At 42.0% G+C, this 19,902-nt stretch overlaps 3 protein-coding genes across 8 annotated transcripts; 2 read left to right on the forward strand and 1 right to left on the reverse strand.

Moving 5' to 3' along the window:
- Positions 1-127: 127 nt before the first annotated feature.
- On the reverse strand, positions 128-7,552 carry LOC6541359 (ankyrin repeat domain-containing protein 29). 4 transcript variants are annotated; one of them, XM_026979120.1, is made up of 5 exons: positions 7,377-7,552; positions 4,670-4,997; positions 3,502-3,612; positions 1,478-1,774; positions 128-1,420 (listed from the first exon to the last, which is right to left on the reverse strand). In XM_026979120.1, the coding sequence occupies exons 2-5, from the start codon at positions 4,679-4,681 to the stop codon at positions 875-877; spliced, it is 966 nt and encodes a 321-aa protein (XP_026834921.1). In that variant the 5' UTR covers positions 4,682-4,997; positions 7,377-7,552; the 3' UTR covers positions 128-874. The 4 variants fall into 4 exon arrangements, with proteins under 4 accessions (XP_026834921.1, XP_026834922.1, XP_001968481.2 ...); XM_026979121.1 differs by lacking the exon at positions 7,377-7,552 and adding an exon at positions 6,646-6,774; XM_001968445.3 differs by lacking the exon at positions 7,377-7,552 and adding an exon at positions 6,199-6,774.
- A 274-nt stretch (positions 7,553-7,826) lies between these two features.
- LOC6541656 (40S ribosomal protein S21) lies at positions 7,827-8,460 on the forward strand. Its single transcript, XM_001968446.3, has 4 exons — positions 7,827-7,931; positions 8,003-8,061; positions 8,133-8,324; positions 8,385-8,460. The coding sequence occupies exons 2-4, from the start codon at positions 8,012-8,014 to the stop codon at positions 8,392-8,394; spliced, it is 252 nt and encodes an 83-aa protein (XP_001968482.1). The 5' UTR covers positions 7,827-7,931; positions 8,003-8,011; the 3' UTR covers positions 8,395-8,460.
- Positions 8,461-8,937: 477 nt separating this feature from the next.
- LOC6541369 lies at positions 8,938-19,833 on the forward strand. 3 transcript variants are annotated; one of them, XM_015159793.2, is made up of 7 exons: positions 8,938-9,373; positions 11,256-11,345; positions 16,603-17,052; positions 17,116-17,211; positions 17,955-18,364; positions 18,436-18,852; positions 18,912-19,833. In XM_015159793.2, the coding sequence occupies exons 3-7, from the start codon at positions 16,618-16,620 to the stop codon at positions 19,240-19,242; spliced, it is 1,689 nt and encodes a 562-aa protein (XP_015015279.1). In that variant the 5' UTR covers positions 8,938-9,373; positions 11,256-11,345; positions 16,603-16,617; the 3' UTR covers positions 19,243-19,833. The 3 variants fall into 3 exon arrangements, with proteins under 3 accessions (XP_015015279.1, XP_015015278.1, XP_001968483.1); XM_015159792.2 differs by lacking the exon at positions 11,256-11,345; XM_001968447.3 differs by lacking the exons at positions 8,938-9,373; positions 11,256-11,345 and adding an exon at positions 14,159-14,504.
- Positions 19,834-19,902: the final 69 nt, after the last annotated feature.

Consider the following 19,902-nt stretch of genomic DNA (forward strand, 5'->3'; position numbering starts at 1 on the left):
CACATCGAAAGCTTTATAGCCAAGTTGTAAACTTTCAAGTGACTTACACTTGCCAACAAAAAGTGGTTTACCCTGAAGCACCCAAGTTAAAAGATACAAAACCTGAAAAGATGTAAGTGCTTGAAGATTTTGTGTTAAAAATAAAACTCTCCACTGATCGTGTGTCAATTTATTAAACTTGCAAAATTGTGGACTATACTTAAGTATTAATAAAGTAAGAAATTAATTAATTCTCGTACCTACTTTACAAAGAAACAAGCAGAAGACCATCACTGGTAACTAATTGCTAATTTAAGGACAAAAAGGCGTTTAAACTTAAAGCACTCGTCAACAATTGCTTAGGGTAGAGTAGGTCTATAAGTAGCATTAGGTTCATTTAAATATAGATATATATATTTATATATATATGGTTATGTACAGGGGAGAGTGTAACGTTCTCGTTTCGGGTCCATGTTAACATTTTTATAGTAATTGTTATCTTTAACGTTATGTTATTGTTATGGTTAGTGTTAAATTCAAAATACAAGCTCCAAGTGGTTTAATATGAATGATACGGCTTATCTAATAAATAGTTTGGTTTCCTTTGGGGAGGCCATTAAGTTGATTTTGGACGTGTTCTTACTATTGGTTTTTCCATCTTTTGGTTAATTTTAGTGCGGAAGTGAGTGTCTCACTGAGCAATTCAAGTCGGGGTACTTCGAATATAGCATGGCCCGCATTCACCTGGCTTCCAATTCGACTCCAAATGCTGGTGTGGATTCCATACAATCAGAATCCCCCAATTCTCTCTAGCATCCTCTTGCTTTTCTGGAACATAAGGGTATTGTGCATAAAGGTACATTGGAGGCGTGGTCTCTCAAATGCCTATATCCCCTTACGCCGACAGCGTCTTGACCGTGGACGACACTCCGGACGTGGCCATTGCCTTGGCGCTGCGCGCCACCATCGTCCGGATGCGTTCCTGGAGATAATCACAGATGGAGGTGTACTTTTGCTGGTGCGCCAACTGCAGGGCCGTCAGACCGTCCTGGTTCTTCAGCAGGACATCGCTGCCGGCGGCCACCAGCTGCTTGCAGACGGTCATGTGGCCAAACATGGCGGCGGCGTGCAGTGCGGACTCCCCATTGGGCAGCTGGCCGAGATTGGGGCGGTATTTGAGCAGCACGGTGATGACGGCGGCGTGGCCCTTGTGGGCCGCCTTGAAGAGGGGCGTGGCGCCGTCACAGCGCACGGTATCCACATTGGCGCCGTTCTGGAGCAGCACCTTGCAGATGTGATCCTGGCCCATCTGGGCGGCTATCCACAGGGGCGTGGCGCCGTCTATCCGCTTGATATCGATCTCGGCACCGGCCTGAATCAGCAGCGACAGAACTGTGCGATGGCCATTCTGGGCGGATATAAAGACCGGCGTGGCGCGATCCTGCAGCGAAATAGTTGCGTGTTAGATTGTTTCTCGTCAAGATCTCGGACTACCCACCTTCATGTGCGCATTCACATTCGCGCCGCAGTCCAGCAGCTCGCGAACGATCTTCACATGGCCTCCCTGGCAGGCCACAAAAAGGGGCGTGCCGCCATCCGCGGAGGGCGTGTCCACGCTGGCGCCCGCCTTTATCAGGATCTTCACCACGTCCAGGTGACCGCCTTGGGCGGCGAAGAAAAGGGGCGTGGTGCCCGTCAGACGACGCGAGTTCGGATCGGCGCCCTGGTCGAGCAGCTCCATCACGCAGTAAGTGTGTCCTCCGGCAGCAGCCAAAATAAGTGGGGTGGTTCCATCCTGGAAATAAGATCAATATGAATGTATTCTATAGAGGTTTCAAAATAATAGTACCATGCTTATAAAGATATGTCTTGGCTGATATACACTTAACCCACAGATACATAAGTATATTCTATTCAAGCAAAGGTTCTATTCAAGATTTCCCTTCTGCACATAACTAAAAAATGATTGGGATAATTGGTTTAGGTCATTAGCCCTAGAAAAACAGCCATTCTTGTATCTGTGTGACTCTTTTTAGGCACTTAATAGCGAAAAAACGTTTAAAAAAGGTTTTTTTTAACATAAATTCGCATTCTGATTTTCCTTTTAAAAATAAGACGTTTTTTCTCAACAACAATCAAAATATTTCTCCAAATATGGAATGTCATACCTCGTTGTACTCGTAATAAAATTCTCTTTCCAGTGGCGTTCACAGTTGCAAATGTTAAATTTGTGCCATTTTTCGCAAAAAATCATGATGTAACCCCTTACAAAAAATGAAAAAAATGACCAAAATTCGATTTTCAGATATCAACAAAAATGTGATAGGGGAAGTTAGTTTAGATCATTGGCTTTAAAAATCAGTGATTATTTTATCGTTGTGACTCTTTTAGGCCATCTTATGACAAAAAAACCGTATAAAACGTCAAAATTTGTCTAAATAGGTACCAAAAATTGAATAAAAAAAAAATGATGAACCATCAAAGCCATTGAAATATTAATTATTAAAATTAAAAATTAAATATTAATATAGATTAAAAATTAATACAGATAAAACAAATTCCCAATCAAATTACGTATAAGCTACAACTAGTCTGACATCACAAATTCGCAACTTACGTTTGCTTCAACTTTGAAGCGATAAATTATTTAATTGCCTAATTGGCCATCAAATGATTTGAATAGCAAATTGCGATTAGTTTCACCAAGTCAACGCTTAATCGCCTCGTGCGGATTTGCATGCAAGTCCGTGGCTCGGACTCGTCAAAAACCAAACAGAGGAAAAACAACAGGGAAATTGAGGCATGTCGCAGGGGAAAACCGCGCCACAACTTGCAAATCGCTCTCGATGCACTCGGTCTGCCTCCAAATGGGGGAGTCACGTAGTGCCCACCCCATCCGCGGACTCTTGCAGACCAACTGGCATTATGGTATATATAGAAATATATATATATATAGAAATACAATGGCACACTGCCCCCGCTGCCCACTTTCCTTTCAGTTGGACTTGAGTCCATGCTTCGCTGAGTGGCCAGCGAAATTTAATTTCAATTTTCATACACTAACAAAAAGCACTACAAAAAGAGGCCAAAGTGTCCAAAATAACAGGTTGAACTATCACAATCTTTAAAATAGAATATTAAGGAACTTTAATTTACTCTAATTACTGTATTTTCTCCATGTTTAAATACGCTTTCATTGCTAGAGTATTGAAACGCCGTCTGTTTACTTTTTAAAACTCAAAGATGATGGCTTTTGTAAGATTGCCTCGTTTTTCGTTTTCTTTGCTAATTGGTGCGTACTAACTGAACAACGACGTGTTTACTGATGTTTACCTGGTAAAGGCCTTAAAAAATATTTTGTTTTTGGCTACGATTTCGTAATACTCCACTGACAGCACTTTACAGTCGCATGTGCCATGCATTACCGATCGCATGTACAAAACTGAAGTGCTTTTAACCGAGTTTGTATAACCAAAGTCATGTAATCTGTTTAGGCTGGTTTAAATGCTTTTTATAACTCACCTCGTCCTTGCAGTCGACGTGCACTTTGCCGCTGTCCAGAACTCGAAGAAGGGCCACCTCATCTCCCCTCATGGCTGCCATGTGCAGTTGCACATCCGAGGGCGTCTCCTTCTGTTGCCACCGTATCGAAAGCGAAATCGGAAACGGAATCAAATCAATTATCAACTTGCCCTGCAGCAGCTGTCGAAATAGATAGATATTCGGGGAAGTGATGCCCGTGCCCCGGACTTCCTGGCCGAAGTTCCCACCCGGTGCCCACTTCATAGCTTCCCCAGTCGGCGCCACGTGGGGAAATTACTCTTCCTGTTCGCAGTAATTAGGGTCAGAGCAGTGAGTGAAAAAAAGGCTATTTCGCAGCGGATGTCGTGCCACATTGAATGCATTTTTCCAAAATGAAACCTAACCCTCAGATGGGCAGGTTAAACAATGAAATGCAGAGGGCGGCTAACGGGTGGTATGAGTAATATGTGTCCAAGTTTAAATATGATGCATTTAAGTTTTTAAAAACTGGCTTGTTAATTTCCCGAGAAAAGTTGCGCCCGTGAGCATTTGAGCTCAAGGAGGAAATGCATTGAATATTGTTTCCAGCTAAATGTGGTAGAAATGTCAACATTGCGTTAATGAAGCGAATTAAGTGGCCCAGATGTGCACGCGTGTGTGCTTGTGTTTGCTTTTAGCCAGGTTTCTGCCATTGATGAAGTGGTCTTAAGCACCTGTTGAAAGGCAACGACAAGTGAAAACCCTCGCATGATAATGACGTGACTCAAGTTGCGAGGGGAACAATGCAAATGCTGCTGCACTTTGAAGTGACATAATGACAATGAAGACGGTGATGCCATCGTGATAATCACGTTCCTGATGACGGCGACCAAGATATGCATATTTGTGAGTAGCAGCAGGTGAGAAACACTTTTAAAGCTTCAGGCATAATCTGGGCATAAAGATCTGATTTCAAACCATTGAACTCTTTCAATTTTCTCAATAAATGGATATGAGTATTATAAAGTTCTTAGTGTCTCTAAATCATAGTCGTGGCTGCCAAAGCTTTTAAAGTATACTACATATAAAATGCACTTTTATTTGGTTTTCCCCATTAAAAGAGCCGTCAAACTCGATCCGGTTGAGTCAATTAAGTGTTATATAGGTCAATACTTGAGCATTTACTCACCTTAAGCGACATGCCTCCAGCTCCAATCTCTCCCGTCTGTTTGGTCTATTTTGTGGCTCTTGAAGCGATTGCACCTGCCTACAAGCCCGTTTCCATTGACCGATTTTCCGAACTGTAACGCTGCCCCAGCTCCGCCAGCAGCAACAACGACTTCTGGCCAACTATATAGCTATATAGCAACGAGATCGGCTGGCAAGTGGCACCAAATCAAATCACTGCAGAACCAGCAGCCGCACCAGCAACAGCGGACAACTTCAGATGCGGCATCATTGTCCAAGTGCGATTCCAAGTTTAATTCCAAGCGACCAGTTCCCAAAACTCGAGAGCACTGCAAATTGTAAGAGGGAAAAGGCACGGGCCACATTAAAATTAAGTTGCTGCGAAAATAACAGGTTTTCGTTCTCCAGAGTTTAGAATTATATGCCGAAATGGTAGGAGAAAGAAAAATTGTAAATTCATTGGGAGGAGTTTCTCGAAAAAGGCTGGAAACTCCAAGTTCTGGTGAAAGGTGCGGCTTAACTTTTGGGAAACTTTAAATTAGTCGAGTTCCTACCCGCAATTCTGATTAAATTGTTCCTTAAAATCACAATTCCTATGCATTATACAACCATATACACATTTAGCTAAACGCTGCAAGACCAATTTAATAATTCATTGAGGGGCAAATTGAATTTCCCCCAATCAATAAGGCTCCCCTTAAGCAAAATCCCTTTAAAGGGGCCATCAAAATTCAGTGTTTGAAGAGGTTCTCTATATTTGAAATGAGTGCTATTAATTTTAAAGGGCTTACACGAATCCACACAACTTTTCCCCCTTTAATGAATTCCCTTTCTGGAAAGTATATAAAGTGTAAAGGCTTTGTATAGACTTTTGCAACTCATGCGATTTCCCCTGTTGCAGCAGCACAACAATTATTAACTTTTTGCATGCTGTAATTTCTCCGTTGTTAATAGGAACTCCCCTTGGAAATTGACAGGCGGCATCTCAGATCGGAGCTGACTTGGCTCAATCAACACGCAACAAGCCAGTCACAAAGTGAGGCATTTTCATTTTCTTTTCTTTTTCTGGGCTCTTACTTTGTGGGTACATTGCTTTATTAATTGCATTTTATGCAGCCGCACTTTTTTGTGATTTTCCTCTGTGCTTCTTGCCTTTTTATGAGCATCATGGTGATGTTTCCCTTGTGCCTTTCAACTTTTGACCTAGAAAGTGCTTTAGTTTTTCGGACTTTCCTCATGCGGCTTTTCATCATCATCGTCTTCTTGGCCAGGCACGCAATGTGTGCTGCTGACATCATGAGTTCAGAGTTTTCTTAGCTCAGTACGACTTCTTAATTGCTCTATTCACATAATTTCCGGGGGAGCTTCCATTGGGAATATATCCCAAATATACGCTCAAAAAGAAAATTCCGTTAAAGACGGCTTATGTGTATAAAAGGTATAGACCCGAAACGTGTTAGCACCTTTTAAGCACCCTAAGGTGATTTTAAAAGACAAATGTTGATGTGTAATATCAGTAGTAATTCTTACCAACTATGTACGCTAAGCACAGATAAGCCAGCCAACTGATATACTTGTAATATCTGTAATATGCGATACCTCTTATGGTACAGGTACTTATGAATCTACTGATTAGATTGTTTTGGCAGCCACTTGTTATTTTGTCGAATTTAATGATCAATTGCTTTTTTAGGGGTGGACTTGAACATAATTTATCTAATGTATTTTGTAAGCACAATGATTAGTTTCACTTTCATTCCGTTTCATTTACTATTTTGCCACTTTATTATGGGTCTCGGGATCTTTGCTATCTTGTATAGGTGCTTATAAATAGCATCTCACGTTATCATGATCTCATTTCATTTTATCTTTTTGCTCTCGACTAGCTCAGTTCAGTCGCAAACATATTATGCAAAAATATCATAATTTGCACACAGAAAAGGTCAACAGGCAGCCCGACCACTTGTGAAATCTCACCTCAAGAAGTTTCAGTCCAAAAAACACAACAAACTAACAAAAATAAGGCAAAAGTCACGCCGTTTGGGTTTTTTGAATTCAACCGACGCGAAGTGAACCGATTGCTTCAAAAGTTGGCGAGCAACTGAGAAAGCTAAATCCGAAATCAGAAGTGAGACGCAGCTTTTTTCTGCTCTTACCCTGTAATCGCTGGCTGTATGGAGTGATGGAGCAATGGCACTCTGAGCGGTAGAAATTGCTCTTATGAATATTAAATGGTAAGTGAATATAAAACTATCTTTTCACGTATCTTAAGGTTTCTGTATCATACGAAATTGTTGATTCATTTTGCTAGCATCGAGGGGTATTTAAAGGTCGCTTTGTTTTCAATTCCACCTAAGCTGCCGTGAGAGAGTGCGCGATCGTGCTCTGTGGCAAGTGCGGCGCGGAATCCAAGTCCACTGAGACTGACCCCAGAAATTGAAAGTTCATTGAGTGAGCAACGCCTATAAATAGGCAACGTGGACTGTAAATTCCGCGACATGGCGCGCGATGAAAACAATGCCGCCCACTTGGGGCGCCCGACCAGCCGTACACACACGCGAAGTGGCAATAAAAGTGGGGGGCTAACGGAATCCGCATCCATTGACGAAAATCGCTGCTGACATCGAGCGAGGTCAAAGGGCAGTCGCGCTGAACGCCCACCCAGCAAAGTCAAATCACTGGGCGACTGTTGCAAAATCAATACTCACATGCTGAATAAGTAAGTCCGCGCTGTTGGGAGCTGGCAAATAATATATTGGGGCACTCTAATGGGAGTCATTTACTTGATGCGCCCCTAAATGTGCAATAGAATTTTCCCGACGCGAAATCTGCAGCCTTCGCGTAGGCCCTCGACAGTGTGACCAGTTGCTGCGTGCTGGAATATGTATCTAATTTGTAATTCATCACAGTTTGGTATAACCCGATGAGGCGGGAAAGTAGATACCAAGTTACGGCTTAAATAAGTTCAAAACTGTATTTAATTTACTAACGAAAGATTAAAATATTAAATATTGCTATTAAAAAGATTAAAATATTTTACCTTACTAATTAATCTAACGAGATTGGAAATATTTTATACAATTTACAATTTTAAAAAATACCAAACAATAGAAAGCTGGTCACCCCAAAGCGTAGTACGCAAAACTTCCGGCAGAGGGCGCCACGCGCAGCGCAGCCAACTTCACGTCCAACTGTCATTTCTTTCTCTTTTTCGCCTCCACCGACGAGTTGCGGTCGCTAGATTTGTAAATTTCTACAAAAAAGTGAGTAAGCCAGCACTGGCCACTACTAAAACTGGATAAAAAGCAAACTAATTGTGTTCCTTACCTTTCAGCCCAATAAAATGGAGAACGACGCCGGTGAGAATGTTGATCTGTACGTGCCCCGCAAGTGGTAAGTGAAACACGTGTTCCCCGCGCAATTCGCCGAACGGATTACTGACCAACTGATACCCTTCCCTGCAGCTCGGCGTCCAACAGGATCATCCACGCCAAGGACCACGCCTCCGTGCAGCTGAGCATCGTGGATGTGGACCCCGAGACCGGTCGCCAGACCGACGGATCCAAGACCTACGCCATCTGCGGCGAGATCCGTCGCATGGGCGAGTCCGACGACTGCATTGTGCGTCTGGCCAAGAAGGACGGCATCATTACCAAGTGAGTTTGTGCTAGAATCCCTGGGATGGACATCCAGTAATTGCTCATTTCTCTTTGCAGGAACTTCTAAGCGTGGCGTAACCATACCTAGATTTTGATTTGGTAATAAAGCGATTTCCCTTTGTAATTTAACGTATAACGTTCGCAATTGTGTTATTTACTTCTGGCGTAAACAATGGAGTCATTTTCCGTTTGCAGTGCAAACCAGGATTAACTCAAGAAATTCTTAGTGTGCTGTTTTCCAATGGGAATTTTTAGGAATTCACAGGTGTTTTAAAGCGCCAATTTTGACTATGCCATGATCTATATACATAATATCATTTGTTATGTACTACGATTATCAGAAAACAGCAATCCAAAGTCTTTAGTAGCGAAAAACAACATATTTAATGAAGGGCAATCAAATACTGTTTATTTACCAAAAAAAAATCAAATTTTATTAGTAGAAATGCTATAATAAAATAAAATATAATATAATACGGAGTCGAAAATTATGGTTCCGCAAAAAGTATAAACAAATTTTGAAACTTTTGCTGCCTAGTATGACCGTTGGACGAAATAAAAAAAATTCCGCTTTTGGGGATGCGAACTATCGAGAGAGCGATGTAATCGATAGTGCAATCGATGCTTGTCCACCTCTAGTTCGGTAAACTTGGTCACACTGCAAGTTCAGAGCTCGAGTGATTTTCATCGCGTCGTGAAACGAAAAAAAAAATAGATATATATATTAAATTTGCGAAGCATAACAACCATTTTCCCATTCCTGGGGGCCAAAAGTGACGGTGTAGTTGTAGTAGTGTAGGGCACAAGCAGTCGGTTGGTACCAGAACAACAACAAGGCGAAAACGGAATCCAATTGCAAATGGGAACTGCGCGTCCTTAAAAATATGTGACAAAGAACAACAACAAAGAGCAAACAAATTCTTTAGCAACTTTACAAAGAATATTTATGTGATGCAATAGCATAACCACTTTCCCACAAAAGCCACAGCCACCTGGACAGTATTACCTGGACTTCGTAACTCGCATATTTCCGCAAACAGTACATGGTGAGTAGTTGCATACCTTACGAAGCATTACGTACAAATGTACTTACATATATGTGTATGTACATTGATGTGCACCCCAAACAAAAGCATAATAATCCCCTTACTTTTCGTCGAGTTTTCCTTTCCCGCATTGTCGCGTGCTGAATTCCTGACTCACTAACGAGCGATTCCAGGTCCGCGGTGATAGCACCACATATGTATGTAGGTGGAAAAAATGTATTTCTAATTGCACTACCTATAAAATGTTTTTGAAATTAGTCTGCGGTATCTTGCGAATCAATGCCTCAAAAATGTAATAATATATTACAATATTTATCGATGCCAAAAACCAACGCTATGACCGAAAAATAACAATATAAATAAATAGTTGCTTACATAAAACCTTGACATTTAAGGTGTGCTGCTTTGCTCCACTGTGCGCCCGCCCACTTTCCGCCCAGTGCACTTCGCTCAATTTGCACCGGGCGCCTCTCCCGCTGCTCTACTCTCCTCACCCTCCTCTCTTTGCCGCGTCATTCGCCATTAGTAACGGCTTTCAAACATTCAAACACACAGGCATGTGCGACATGCACACACACACACACACACATACACATAAGCCCACCTCCATTCAGCCAAATTTGTTTTTGCCTGGGCGCTCTCTTTGTTGTTGTTGCTCTCCCATATGATTTTTATCATATTTAGACACAGAAAAAAAAGAAGAAGGTGAACTTATCTACGAGTCCGCAAATAAATATATATCTTCTGTCTGTTTACTTGCACTCAAAAGTTGATTGGCGAGTACAGGGAACCCTAGCTTTCAATGACAAACGGTCATTAGGGGACTGGTTCTGTATGACTAAGAATTAAGGCACTGATAAGTTCGTTGTGATATCAAGTGCACATTAAACCAAAGAACGATGAGCACAGCTAGTTCTGTTACTAAAACTACGTTTCTATTTTGAATGAAGTTTTCTCTTCCTGGAAATTTTCCAAATTGGGCAATAGTAAATTATTTCCTTTTATTTATTTTGTTTTTTGGGAAAATTGTGTGTTTTCCTTTCAGGTCTCCGTGTCTTTTCCTTTTTCCAATCGACACACGCAACGCCGAAGCATTTCATTTAAAAGTGATTGAATCAGTTTAATTGATTGTACCCATGTGTGAACTTTTAGATAGCTTCATGAATAAGTAAATATGTCAATGTTTTTGTTTACACTCATGATTTGTCTGCAGCGCTCGCAATTTTCCGGGGTCAGTGCAAACGGTCACTTTTTTGCAATATATGTACATTAATTCGCTTACGTCGATTACACGATTTGCCTTTCCCACTCGCGATGACACGCGCTAAAAGGCAAGCTTCTCAGGGAGGCGTCTGCCCAAGTAATGTGGGCATGTAGCCTCTGAGAATATCGAATGCAAATGTATTCAGGTAATTCCGAATTTCGTATTCCGTATAAATGGCAGCGTCGCCTTTTGGGTGGGAAAAGCTGAGGAGACGCAGTAGGAATCCGAGTTGTCTGTAGGTTAACTTTTGAGCTAATTCATTAACCTTTTTCAAGGACTTTGGCGCCTCAGCCTCTTGGAAACTACGTCTTGGGATTTTCAAACGATAGATGCTACATTGAATATGTAGATATCAATGGATTCGTTACATACGTACCTTCAGTATTACGATGGACCATCTTAAAAGCCATAAATAATATATACATACAAGTGATTTGGCTAGTACCACCCTCTTGTTTCTGCCCTGTTTAGCTTGCTTTTGCTTTCGAGAGGCCTTGTGGGTGACTTACTCTTGTTTTATTTTCCGATGGCTCAGCCTCTGGATTGGGGGCTACATATTCATTTGTGACACACATTTGGCAATCGAGTATATGGCTAACATCAGCGCTTCTCTTTCAGCTTACGCTTAGCACAACTTAGTGGGTCACAGTTTGCACTCATATTTCCCCAATAGGTCTCCAAAAATCGTAGCGCTCAAATGGATACTTTGTAAGTACCTAGAAACAGGTGTTTTGTTCCCCCAAAACCATTAAAACCGCATGACTTGTTTATTTTGTACGTAATCTGCATGGAAATGTTGTTTTATTGTAGTTTCGAGTTTTGCTCGCTGATTTATTACCGTTGTGGATAAACAATTATATAGCTAATTGCAAAATCGATCGAGCTAAAATATGTACCTTTGCTCCCTGCTATAATGGCCACGTCAATACTGGGATTTGCGTAATATCTGAAATAATAATGCAATTACGCCGAATGTGTAAGCATTAAAAAATTGTTGGTCATTACTGGGTTTTAGTGGTGCAATTTGCAGTATTTTTAAATTGTATCTGGTCTACGTACGTAAAATTTCGTCATAATGCGCCAAATTGTGAATCAAATTTGCAGATAAAGGTCAGCAGCACTTACTTTTCATTCCTATCTATAATTATTTTGAAACAATGACAGTGATAGGAAACACAAGTTCCTTGACATCATAATTATCTACTACTTACCTTTTAAGGGGTGATAAGAATGGGCGCCAATTATCAAACTTAACAACTATCTTTTGGTAAATTCAATTAAAGAGATTTATTTTGCTCTTGCAAAACTCAATTGTTTACTTGGAATTGATTGCAACGCTTTTCTCTGCAAATGAATCACCTTGCAATTAAATCCAACTTTTTGTAAGTTACATGTGAGTCACGTCCATCATAGCTCAAAAGATAGTAGTTAGTCATGCTATTATTAAAAACATGGGATTTTTTTTTGGAAAAATTGGCTCACATGAGCTCAAAAGATAGTAGTTAGTCTGCTATTATTAAAAACATGGAATTTTTTTTGGAAAAATTGGCTCACATGTATATTATAATATGCCCAATCAGAATCAGCCGCATATAAGCTGACAATATTGGTTCGGGCCACGTTTAACTGGCTTCAAACCGGTTGATTACCGGCTACTTTTATATAAACTAAAAGATCAAAGCCTGAGCAGAGACTATGTTTGCTAATATATGACAATTTTTGTTTGTTTTGAGAAGGATTTAATGTGTCGTGGCTTTCCACAAAACTTGGTGCAGAATATATTCATTCCCTCCGTAATGGACTCGATGAGCAACTCGAAACTTTCACGGTCCATTGGCTCGAATAATGCCTGTGAGATTATTTCGTTTTCCCTTTTAATGAACGCTAATGATGGCTAAATGGAAATTAATTGAGTTATGTGCGCCGAACTAGTAAACTTTTTTGCCCAGGCTACCGCTTTCCAGTTAATTCAATTTTAACTTGAAGGTCGTGAGCTGGCATTTCGAGTATTCCTCAGTCGTTTGATCAATTTATTATCAATCAATTCAACAAGACGCCTCACGTAGGCCGAAAACAGCATTTAAAATTCAAATATTCTTTGGCTCGTGTCGAGTTGTGCAATCTTGCAATCACTAGCTCACTTGCCTTCGCTACGACGCCCAACCTTCGAGTACAAATGGGTTTTGCTATCTCAAGGAATTAGCGGCTCCTTCCTTCTGGCCAAATTATAGTCCCAAAACTTTCCTCTTGTCAAGTCGCCCCCTCAGCCAAATGGGTATCATTATTCGTTCAGCGGCTTTCAAGCTCTTATTATAATTTTGTTTATGGGCGTAACGGACACGCCACTTCCATATACATTCCGTACTTTATACTTTATACTTAATATACTTCGTACTCATGGCGAGTGGAAGTCGCAGCAATTAGCTGCTTATTAAATATTCTATGCCGGGAGAATCACTTATATGTACGAGCGCCTTAGAAGCGTAATCAAATTAAAATTACCATGCATTATTTGAGGCACTATTATGGCGACGGGCGCGCCAAATGGCGTGCAGCCCAAAAGAACGTCCACCAAAGTGGGCTAGACCCTGGAAAAACTCGGGTAGTACCTGCTTATAAAGACTGTTGTGACGTGATCAACATTATATGTTTGCACTCTCGGTGCGTGTAAATAAAACACGACAAACCCACAACTCTGGCAAGCGTTCGTTCAACCAAGGGCCCTGAGCTTGGGATCTGTATAGTTATGAGTTGCTCCATCTGTAACTATTCGGGGCTCTCCGGAGCGCTACACAGCTCTGAAAACCTGTTGAATATCACTCAGCTGCGGGCAAGGAAAACTAGTTTCGCACATTGAGCACTTTTCTTCCTAGCTTTTTGTAGTATTAATGTTTTGATTGGGCAGCATGGACAGTTGCTCTGAGGCAACAGAGTTACTAGTCGGAAATATTTTAAAATAACAATTGTTATAATAACAATTAACACGCAATGAATTGAAAATTTAATTGTTGACTAACAACCATAACTCTAGCGCGCACAACTAAGTGCTTTGCACTTGAAGTTAATATTTATTAACCCAGCGACTTGTTTGTCTAATTATACTGCTGTTCCTGCTGCAATCGCTGTTTAAAAATAATGAATGCCTGCATACTCTTGCCAACTGATAAGCCATTATGCAATTCAAAAATATTCGATCGCAGGGCATTCCTAATTGCTCAAAGAGATAGGCTGTTGGTCCATGTGGCGAATTGAATATATTTCTTTTTCCAAAAACTGACGCGGCTAAAAAATTGCGAAAAATTAGCTTGTTTGTTTATGGATACATTCATTAAGTCCAAAGCGGACGGGCCGACTCGTGATGGAAATTAATTGCCGACTTGCTGGTGGGTTAATAAAGAATTCGAGTACGCAGCACTCGAAGAACCGACGGTGGCGATACCCACTCAAAAGTGCGAGTGGAAGAGCACCGGAGAGCCAGAGATAGACTTTGAGTGGTATATGGATTCACGAGCAGGAGGATCGGATCGGCTGTAAATGTACTCACTTCAGTCTGAATACTTTGCGAGTCGGGCGCTGATCGTTCGGATCTTTCGTATCGTTCGTTGCTACTAGCTAATCGCATATGTGCAGTGTGTGGCGTCGGATCAACTCATAAATATATATCGCCACATATCGCGTAATCTGTTCACCTTCTAGTGCTATTTTTGTTACAATACAAAGCAGATAGTGCTGCCCCGGAAAATATAAAGCAAAACTATTGGATATGTCCGCTGCGCGCCTGCATTTTCTGGTTTCCCATGATGATCGTCTGTGCCACAAGTGAAACCGAAAGCGAAACGCATAAAGCGCATTTAATGTATTACAATGGTGGGTGACTTTAATCGCACCAACTGGGAATTACATACTACAGTGTGTGTATTTCCATATTTCCGCTCTAATAAACTTTCGCTGGCTGCCACTGGCATCGCCCTTTGACCGAAATAATGACAAACAAAACTCACGCATTATACTTTCTTATCAGAATCCAGAAATATTTCAAATGTATTTAGTCAATACTTGTAATGAAAACTATAGTAAATAACAAATCGATAGCATCGAGTTAATGCTGTTACCTGGCAATTCACAAAGTAATCGTGATATACGTTTCGAACTGTGGAACTTTCTTATCACGAAACTCAAGCAGTACAATTCTGTTATATAGTCAATTAATCATTATTAAATGAACTGAAATTAAATTAACTTTCAAGTAAATAAATCATTGACTTTGTATTCCCTTAAAAGGGCAGTTTTCAGTTCAAGAAGAAAACTTCCTTTTTCTATGCCAAAGCTCCACGTTTTATTTAAAAAAAATACTCTAGCTCTGTTGGCTTTGTCTTTGACTTTTGATTGGCTTTATCTTATCGCCAGTTTGTCGCCGTCAGCAAAAAGCTAAACTAATACGCTTGACTAAAATGAGAAAAACAACCAAATGGGTGTGCAAATGCATAACCTTAACACCTTATTTATGGTTAGTTTAGCCGGCTGATTTTATTATTTGTTTTTGGCCTAAATGGAATTTTCAATATGGCACCACATGATTTATGATTCGTGATTTCTGTCTACAAAGTTCTGGCTTTCGCTTTTGCTAGGATTAATTAAATAGAGTACCCACAATTCTTGAACGAATGTAACCCTTTTGCTTTGGTTTCTGTGCGTTGAGCAACACCTCTAAAAATAAATTTATTTTAGGGCCCCGATAAACATTTAGAATCTTTTGTTTACTGATTTTTGATTTGCTTTTCCCCAAATTACCCATAAACTTTTTTTCACCCAACTAGGAGCACTTAATAAAGAGAAGCTTTTTCTACGAAAAATTTCTTATCAATGATAAAAACACTTGTGCTCCAAACGAGCAAATATATTGGCTGTGACGGACACAACGACCCATTACCATTAAAAACTAATTTAGCAATTAGCGCAAAAAAGGTTTTTAAGCATAACAGTGTAATTAATATCCCAGTTAATAGGTAATAATGGTCGGTTCACTTCTCCCCAACCTTTTCCCTCTACATATATGTATTGTGACCATTGATCAATCGAGAAGAGCACTTCAATTGGTTAATGTAGAACGACAGCTCAATGGAATTGCAGCTTGTAGCCTGTCCCTCCAATCCAATGTTGGATTGGTTTTATTTTTGTATTTCATAGTGTTATATTGTGGGTGTCAAGTTGCTGGCAGGCATTATTATCGATGCCCCAGTCTCTCGCCATTTCAGATGTCCCTGCGTGCTTTTTGATTGATGGACGGACGGCTGGACGGCTGGGCTGTGCCGGCTTAGAATCGTTGCTGGCATAATAATGCCAAGTGCCAGCGGGCCCAGTTTGCCCATTTACCCATTTACCCTCTTGAAATATTCCTCCATCGACTATGCCATCGGCACCCTTGGGCTGTCGGTTGTGTGTTTGTGGTTGAATGGGTTGAACCATATCCATTAACGTATTTGTTCTGAGTATCTGACTATCTTCTCAGATATTACATTATAACAACCATCCCAATCTGAGTTTATTTAATTGCAAGAATCCTGAGTAAATCATACCGCCTAAAGAATTCATTGCCTTTGTAGTTAAGCGTAGATGTGTTTATTTGATTTTGTTTTTCAGCTTGTAGAACAAAAACCAATAGTTATTCCAGCTAGTTGTCAACCCATTTTGTTGATCAATTAATATTTCACTCGTGCATGCTTTGTAAGCCAATGAAAGTGAACCACACGGTGTACAGAGTACCCCTAATGCCCCCATTGCCCTGGGTCGGCTGTGCAAACATTTGCATTTGCTTTTAGAGCGACCGAATTCAATGTGTATTTAAATTGCACCCTTTGGCTCCACAGCGCGGGTATCTTGCTGTTAGATGTTTGTTGCTCTGCCCAGTTGATCCAACCAAGCAATCGATTGTATTAATTAAGATGTCTGTTTGCTCTATTTGCAGTTGATTTAGCATAGGATGCTGCCCAGCCTGGATACCTTAATGCGTTGCTCGAAGCGAGTTCTGCAATCGCCGCTGGAGGCGGCGGCCAGCCAGATGCGGAATGGGCACAGCAAGTCGGCTGCCGGGGGCATCTACGGCCCCTTCTCGCCGGACAACGATCTCAGCTGCTCCGGACGAGGCGATTGCGTCAACAACACCTGCGTCTGTGACATTCGGTACGCGGGCAACGAGTGCGACATCTTCAATCTGCCCTACTACGCCGGAATCTCCGCCGTCTTCTACGTGGTGGCCCTCGTCTCGCTCATCCAGCTGTTCATCTGCATCGTGGCCGAGTACCAGCGACTGAAGCAGCCCTCCGTTCTCCGCGCCTGTCGCATCACCACCCAGAAACTGCTCTACTTCATGGTCTTTGTGGCGGCCTCCTTGCGAGGTGCCTACTTCACCACACCCGTGAGTAATCCCCAACTGCCATCAATCAGACCCTTTAACCTCATGAATTTCTTTCGATTTCAGTTGGATCTGCAGCCACAATGGGCCGTCAACCTGATGTCCGCCTACTATCCATTGCTCATGACCTGCGCCTCGCTGATTGTCTGCATGTGGGCCGAGGTGAGTCCCTGAAGAGAAGGAGTAGTGTAAAGTAGGGAAATGCATTGAATCCGCAGCCTACTGAATCTGAGAAAAGAAAATATATTCAAAAATTAGATCTCTAGGTAGCAATTACTACTAAGTCAGTGATAGATTCAACAAATATTAAATAGTAATACCTTCTGAAATTGCCTCCAATATCTTTTGTCCAGTAATACTACACGAAAGCAAGCTCTGCAATATTTCATTTTATTCTCACCCCTTAGCGCTTTTCCACTTTAGATACAGATAACGTACCTTGGGTGCTACAAACTCTTATAAATTTCGATGATAAGCTAGACTAACTAGGCAGTATTTCAAGTCACGAGTCCACCACTAGCTTAAATAGTAATCAGCTAGAAAATGGCGATTGAACGGCCGCGTGACGTAGTCGTATTGGATCGCACCCGAACCCTGAGAACTTTCAGAACTGGGATGTATATATTATTTCATTATCGCGCAAAATGCGTACAATTGTACTTGCCATACTTCGTATCTAACGAATGCGCGATAACGAGTCGAGTGCAATTGTACCGCAACTCGAGCCAATTTCATTGTGTTTCTGGGATCCTCCTGATAGGCCAGGGCAATTAATTAAGCTGTGAGGCGAGTGTACGTACATTAGCACTTGATCTGCAATATAAATAGTAACTGCGGGCGACGTTTAGGGGTAACCAAATGGCCGCATAGGTACTCATTCATGTTTGCTCCGTTCGCCATTGCAGATCTTTCACTTGCGCGACATCCGCTGGGAGAAGTCGCAGTTTCTGTCGAAGAGCTTCCTCGGCTTCGTGGCCTTCAACTTCTTTCTGTACAGCCTCTATGGCATCGAGGTCATCAACTCCATAATCAACTCGGAGCGTGAAGACTACGCCCACATCTTCAACGGATGCTATGCAGTACTACTACTGATCGTGGTGGTCTTCTTCCTCATCTACGGCGTGGAGGTGTTCTTTAAGCTGCGCGGCGGCTTTGTTTACGATCAGACGGGCAAGATCCTCGGTCCCAGCGAGGCGATTGTGAATGCCTCACAGTTGCATCAATCCCGATTTGGACTGCTGTCTCAGGCCATAATGCTAATCGTGATTGTGGGCTTTCTGGCTTCCGAAACTTTGGGCGACTTCTGGAAAACCAAGTGAGTAGAGGCTTTTAATTAGTTTTGCAGCTGCGAGTTTGACTAAAGCTTTTCATTTTTCCACTCCAAAGGGTACCTGTTAACTCGCGCAACTGGCATGACATCATTTTTCGCATCGCCGAGATCGGTGTGGCCCTCTGGTTTCCCTGCTGCCTTTGGAACTCAATGGCTCCTGAACAGCTCTGGATTCTGAATCCTCGCAAGCTTCTATCCCGTCAAATCGATCCATCGATACCCACTCTCAATGCGGAGACCAACAAGCTGTCGCCCGAGGAGGGCCAGTCGTTTTTAACCAAGAAGGATTGCTGGATCTGCTACGACTCCGACAAGCCAGAGCCCCTCATCCAGCCATGCCGCTGCACTGGCGATGTAAGCTCGGTGCACCACGAGTGTCTCAAGCGCTGGCTGGTGGAGAGCTGCAGCAATTCGGAAGCCCAGTTGTCGTGCAAGGTCTGCGGACATCCCTACGAGATCGAGAAGTCCAAAAAGTAAGTGTCATTTTAAATGCATCACCGCGACATGGTAAAAACACTTTTCTATATTACAGACTCGAATGGGACAAGGGCTTCACCATTCAGCACTGGTCCAAGACGGTTATATTCATCACCTTGATGTGCGTGACCGGAGCCATCGCCTGGGTGGTGATCCAAATGTACGTCGATCCGCTGGTGCGCGTGATGACAGTGGGCATCGCCGTACTCATTGCCTATGTGTGCGTCAAGTGTCTGGGCGAGAACACCGTGGTGGCCTATCAGCGGGCCAAAGTTAGCTCGATCAACATCGTGACCAGCTCGGAGATGGAGAAGCTGCACACCATTTGCGAAGAGGTCAGCGCCAGCACTTCCGCAGAAGCGATTCGAGCGGGAGCTGCGTCCTAAGAGGCTACCAGACACAGCAACCACACACATCAGCTGAACTTACAGACATTACAACTTACTTACCTAGTTTAGCATGCGTTTTGCACAGGTTTTGCTCAATGCTCAATTATTAGTTTACACATCACACGCGAGGTGGGTCCTAGCACCTGCCTCCCTATCCTCAACCGTGTACATAGGTTTAAATCTCTAGTGAGTAGCCAGAAGAGTAGCGAAAAGCGTTTCGATTAGCGAGTCAATTTCGTCTCTCAAATTATCATGCAGATTTCCAGAAGCAAAGTGTATTACAAGAAGCCAAATATTACGTAGAATAAGTGTAGGTCAGTATCAGTTGCGAAACCGAAACCGAAACAGAAACGAGAACATCCTGAGATTATGATTATGAACGCGTTGCCAAGTAGCCTGAAGAGCGAGCGAAGAAGCTAAAAGATAGTGCTTCGATGCGCCAGTGAGTCAGTCCATGCTGATGTATAGTTTATAGTTTTCTTTTATTTACAACTAATTTATGAAAGCATTTCGATTTCCTCCATTTCATTTTCGGTTTCATCCATGGATGCAAACAAAAAGCATGCGAACCCGAGTACTTGGCGAATATTAAATTAAGCAAAGATGTTTTTTAATTTGTATTTCATTGGAATACGTTTATTATTGCTCCTTAAGAAA

Source organism: Drosophila erecta, unplaced genomic scaffold, assembly GCF_003286155.1.
Source record: "Drosophila erecta strain 14021-0224.00,06,07 unplaced genomic scaffold, DereRS2 tig00000055-arrow-pilon, whole genome shotgun sequence".
Lineage (NCBI taxonomy): Eukaryota > Metazoa > Arthropoda > Insecta > Diptera > Drosophilidae > Drosophila > Drosophila erecta.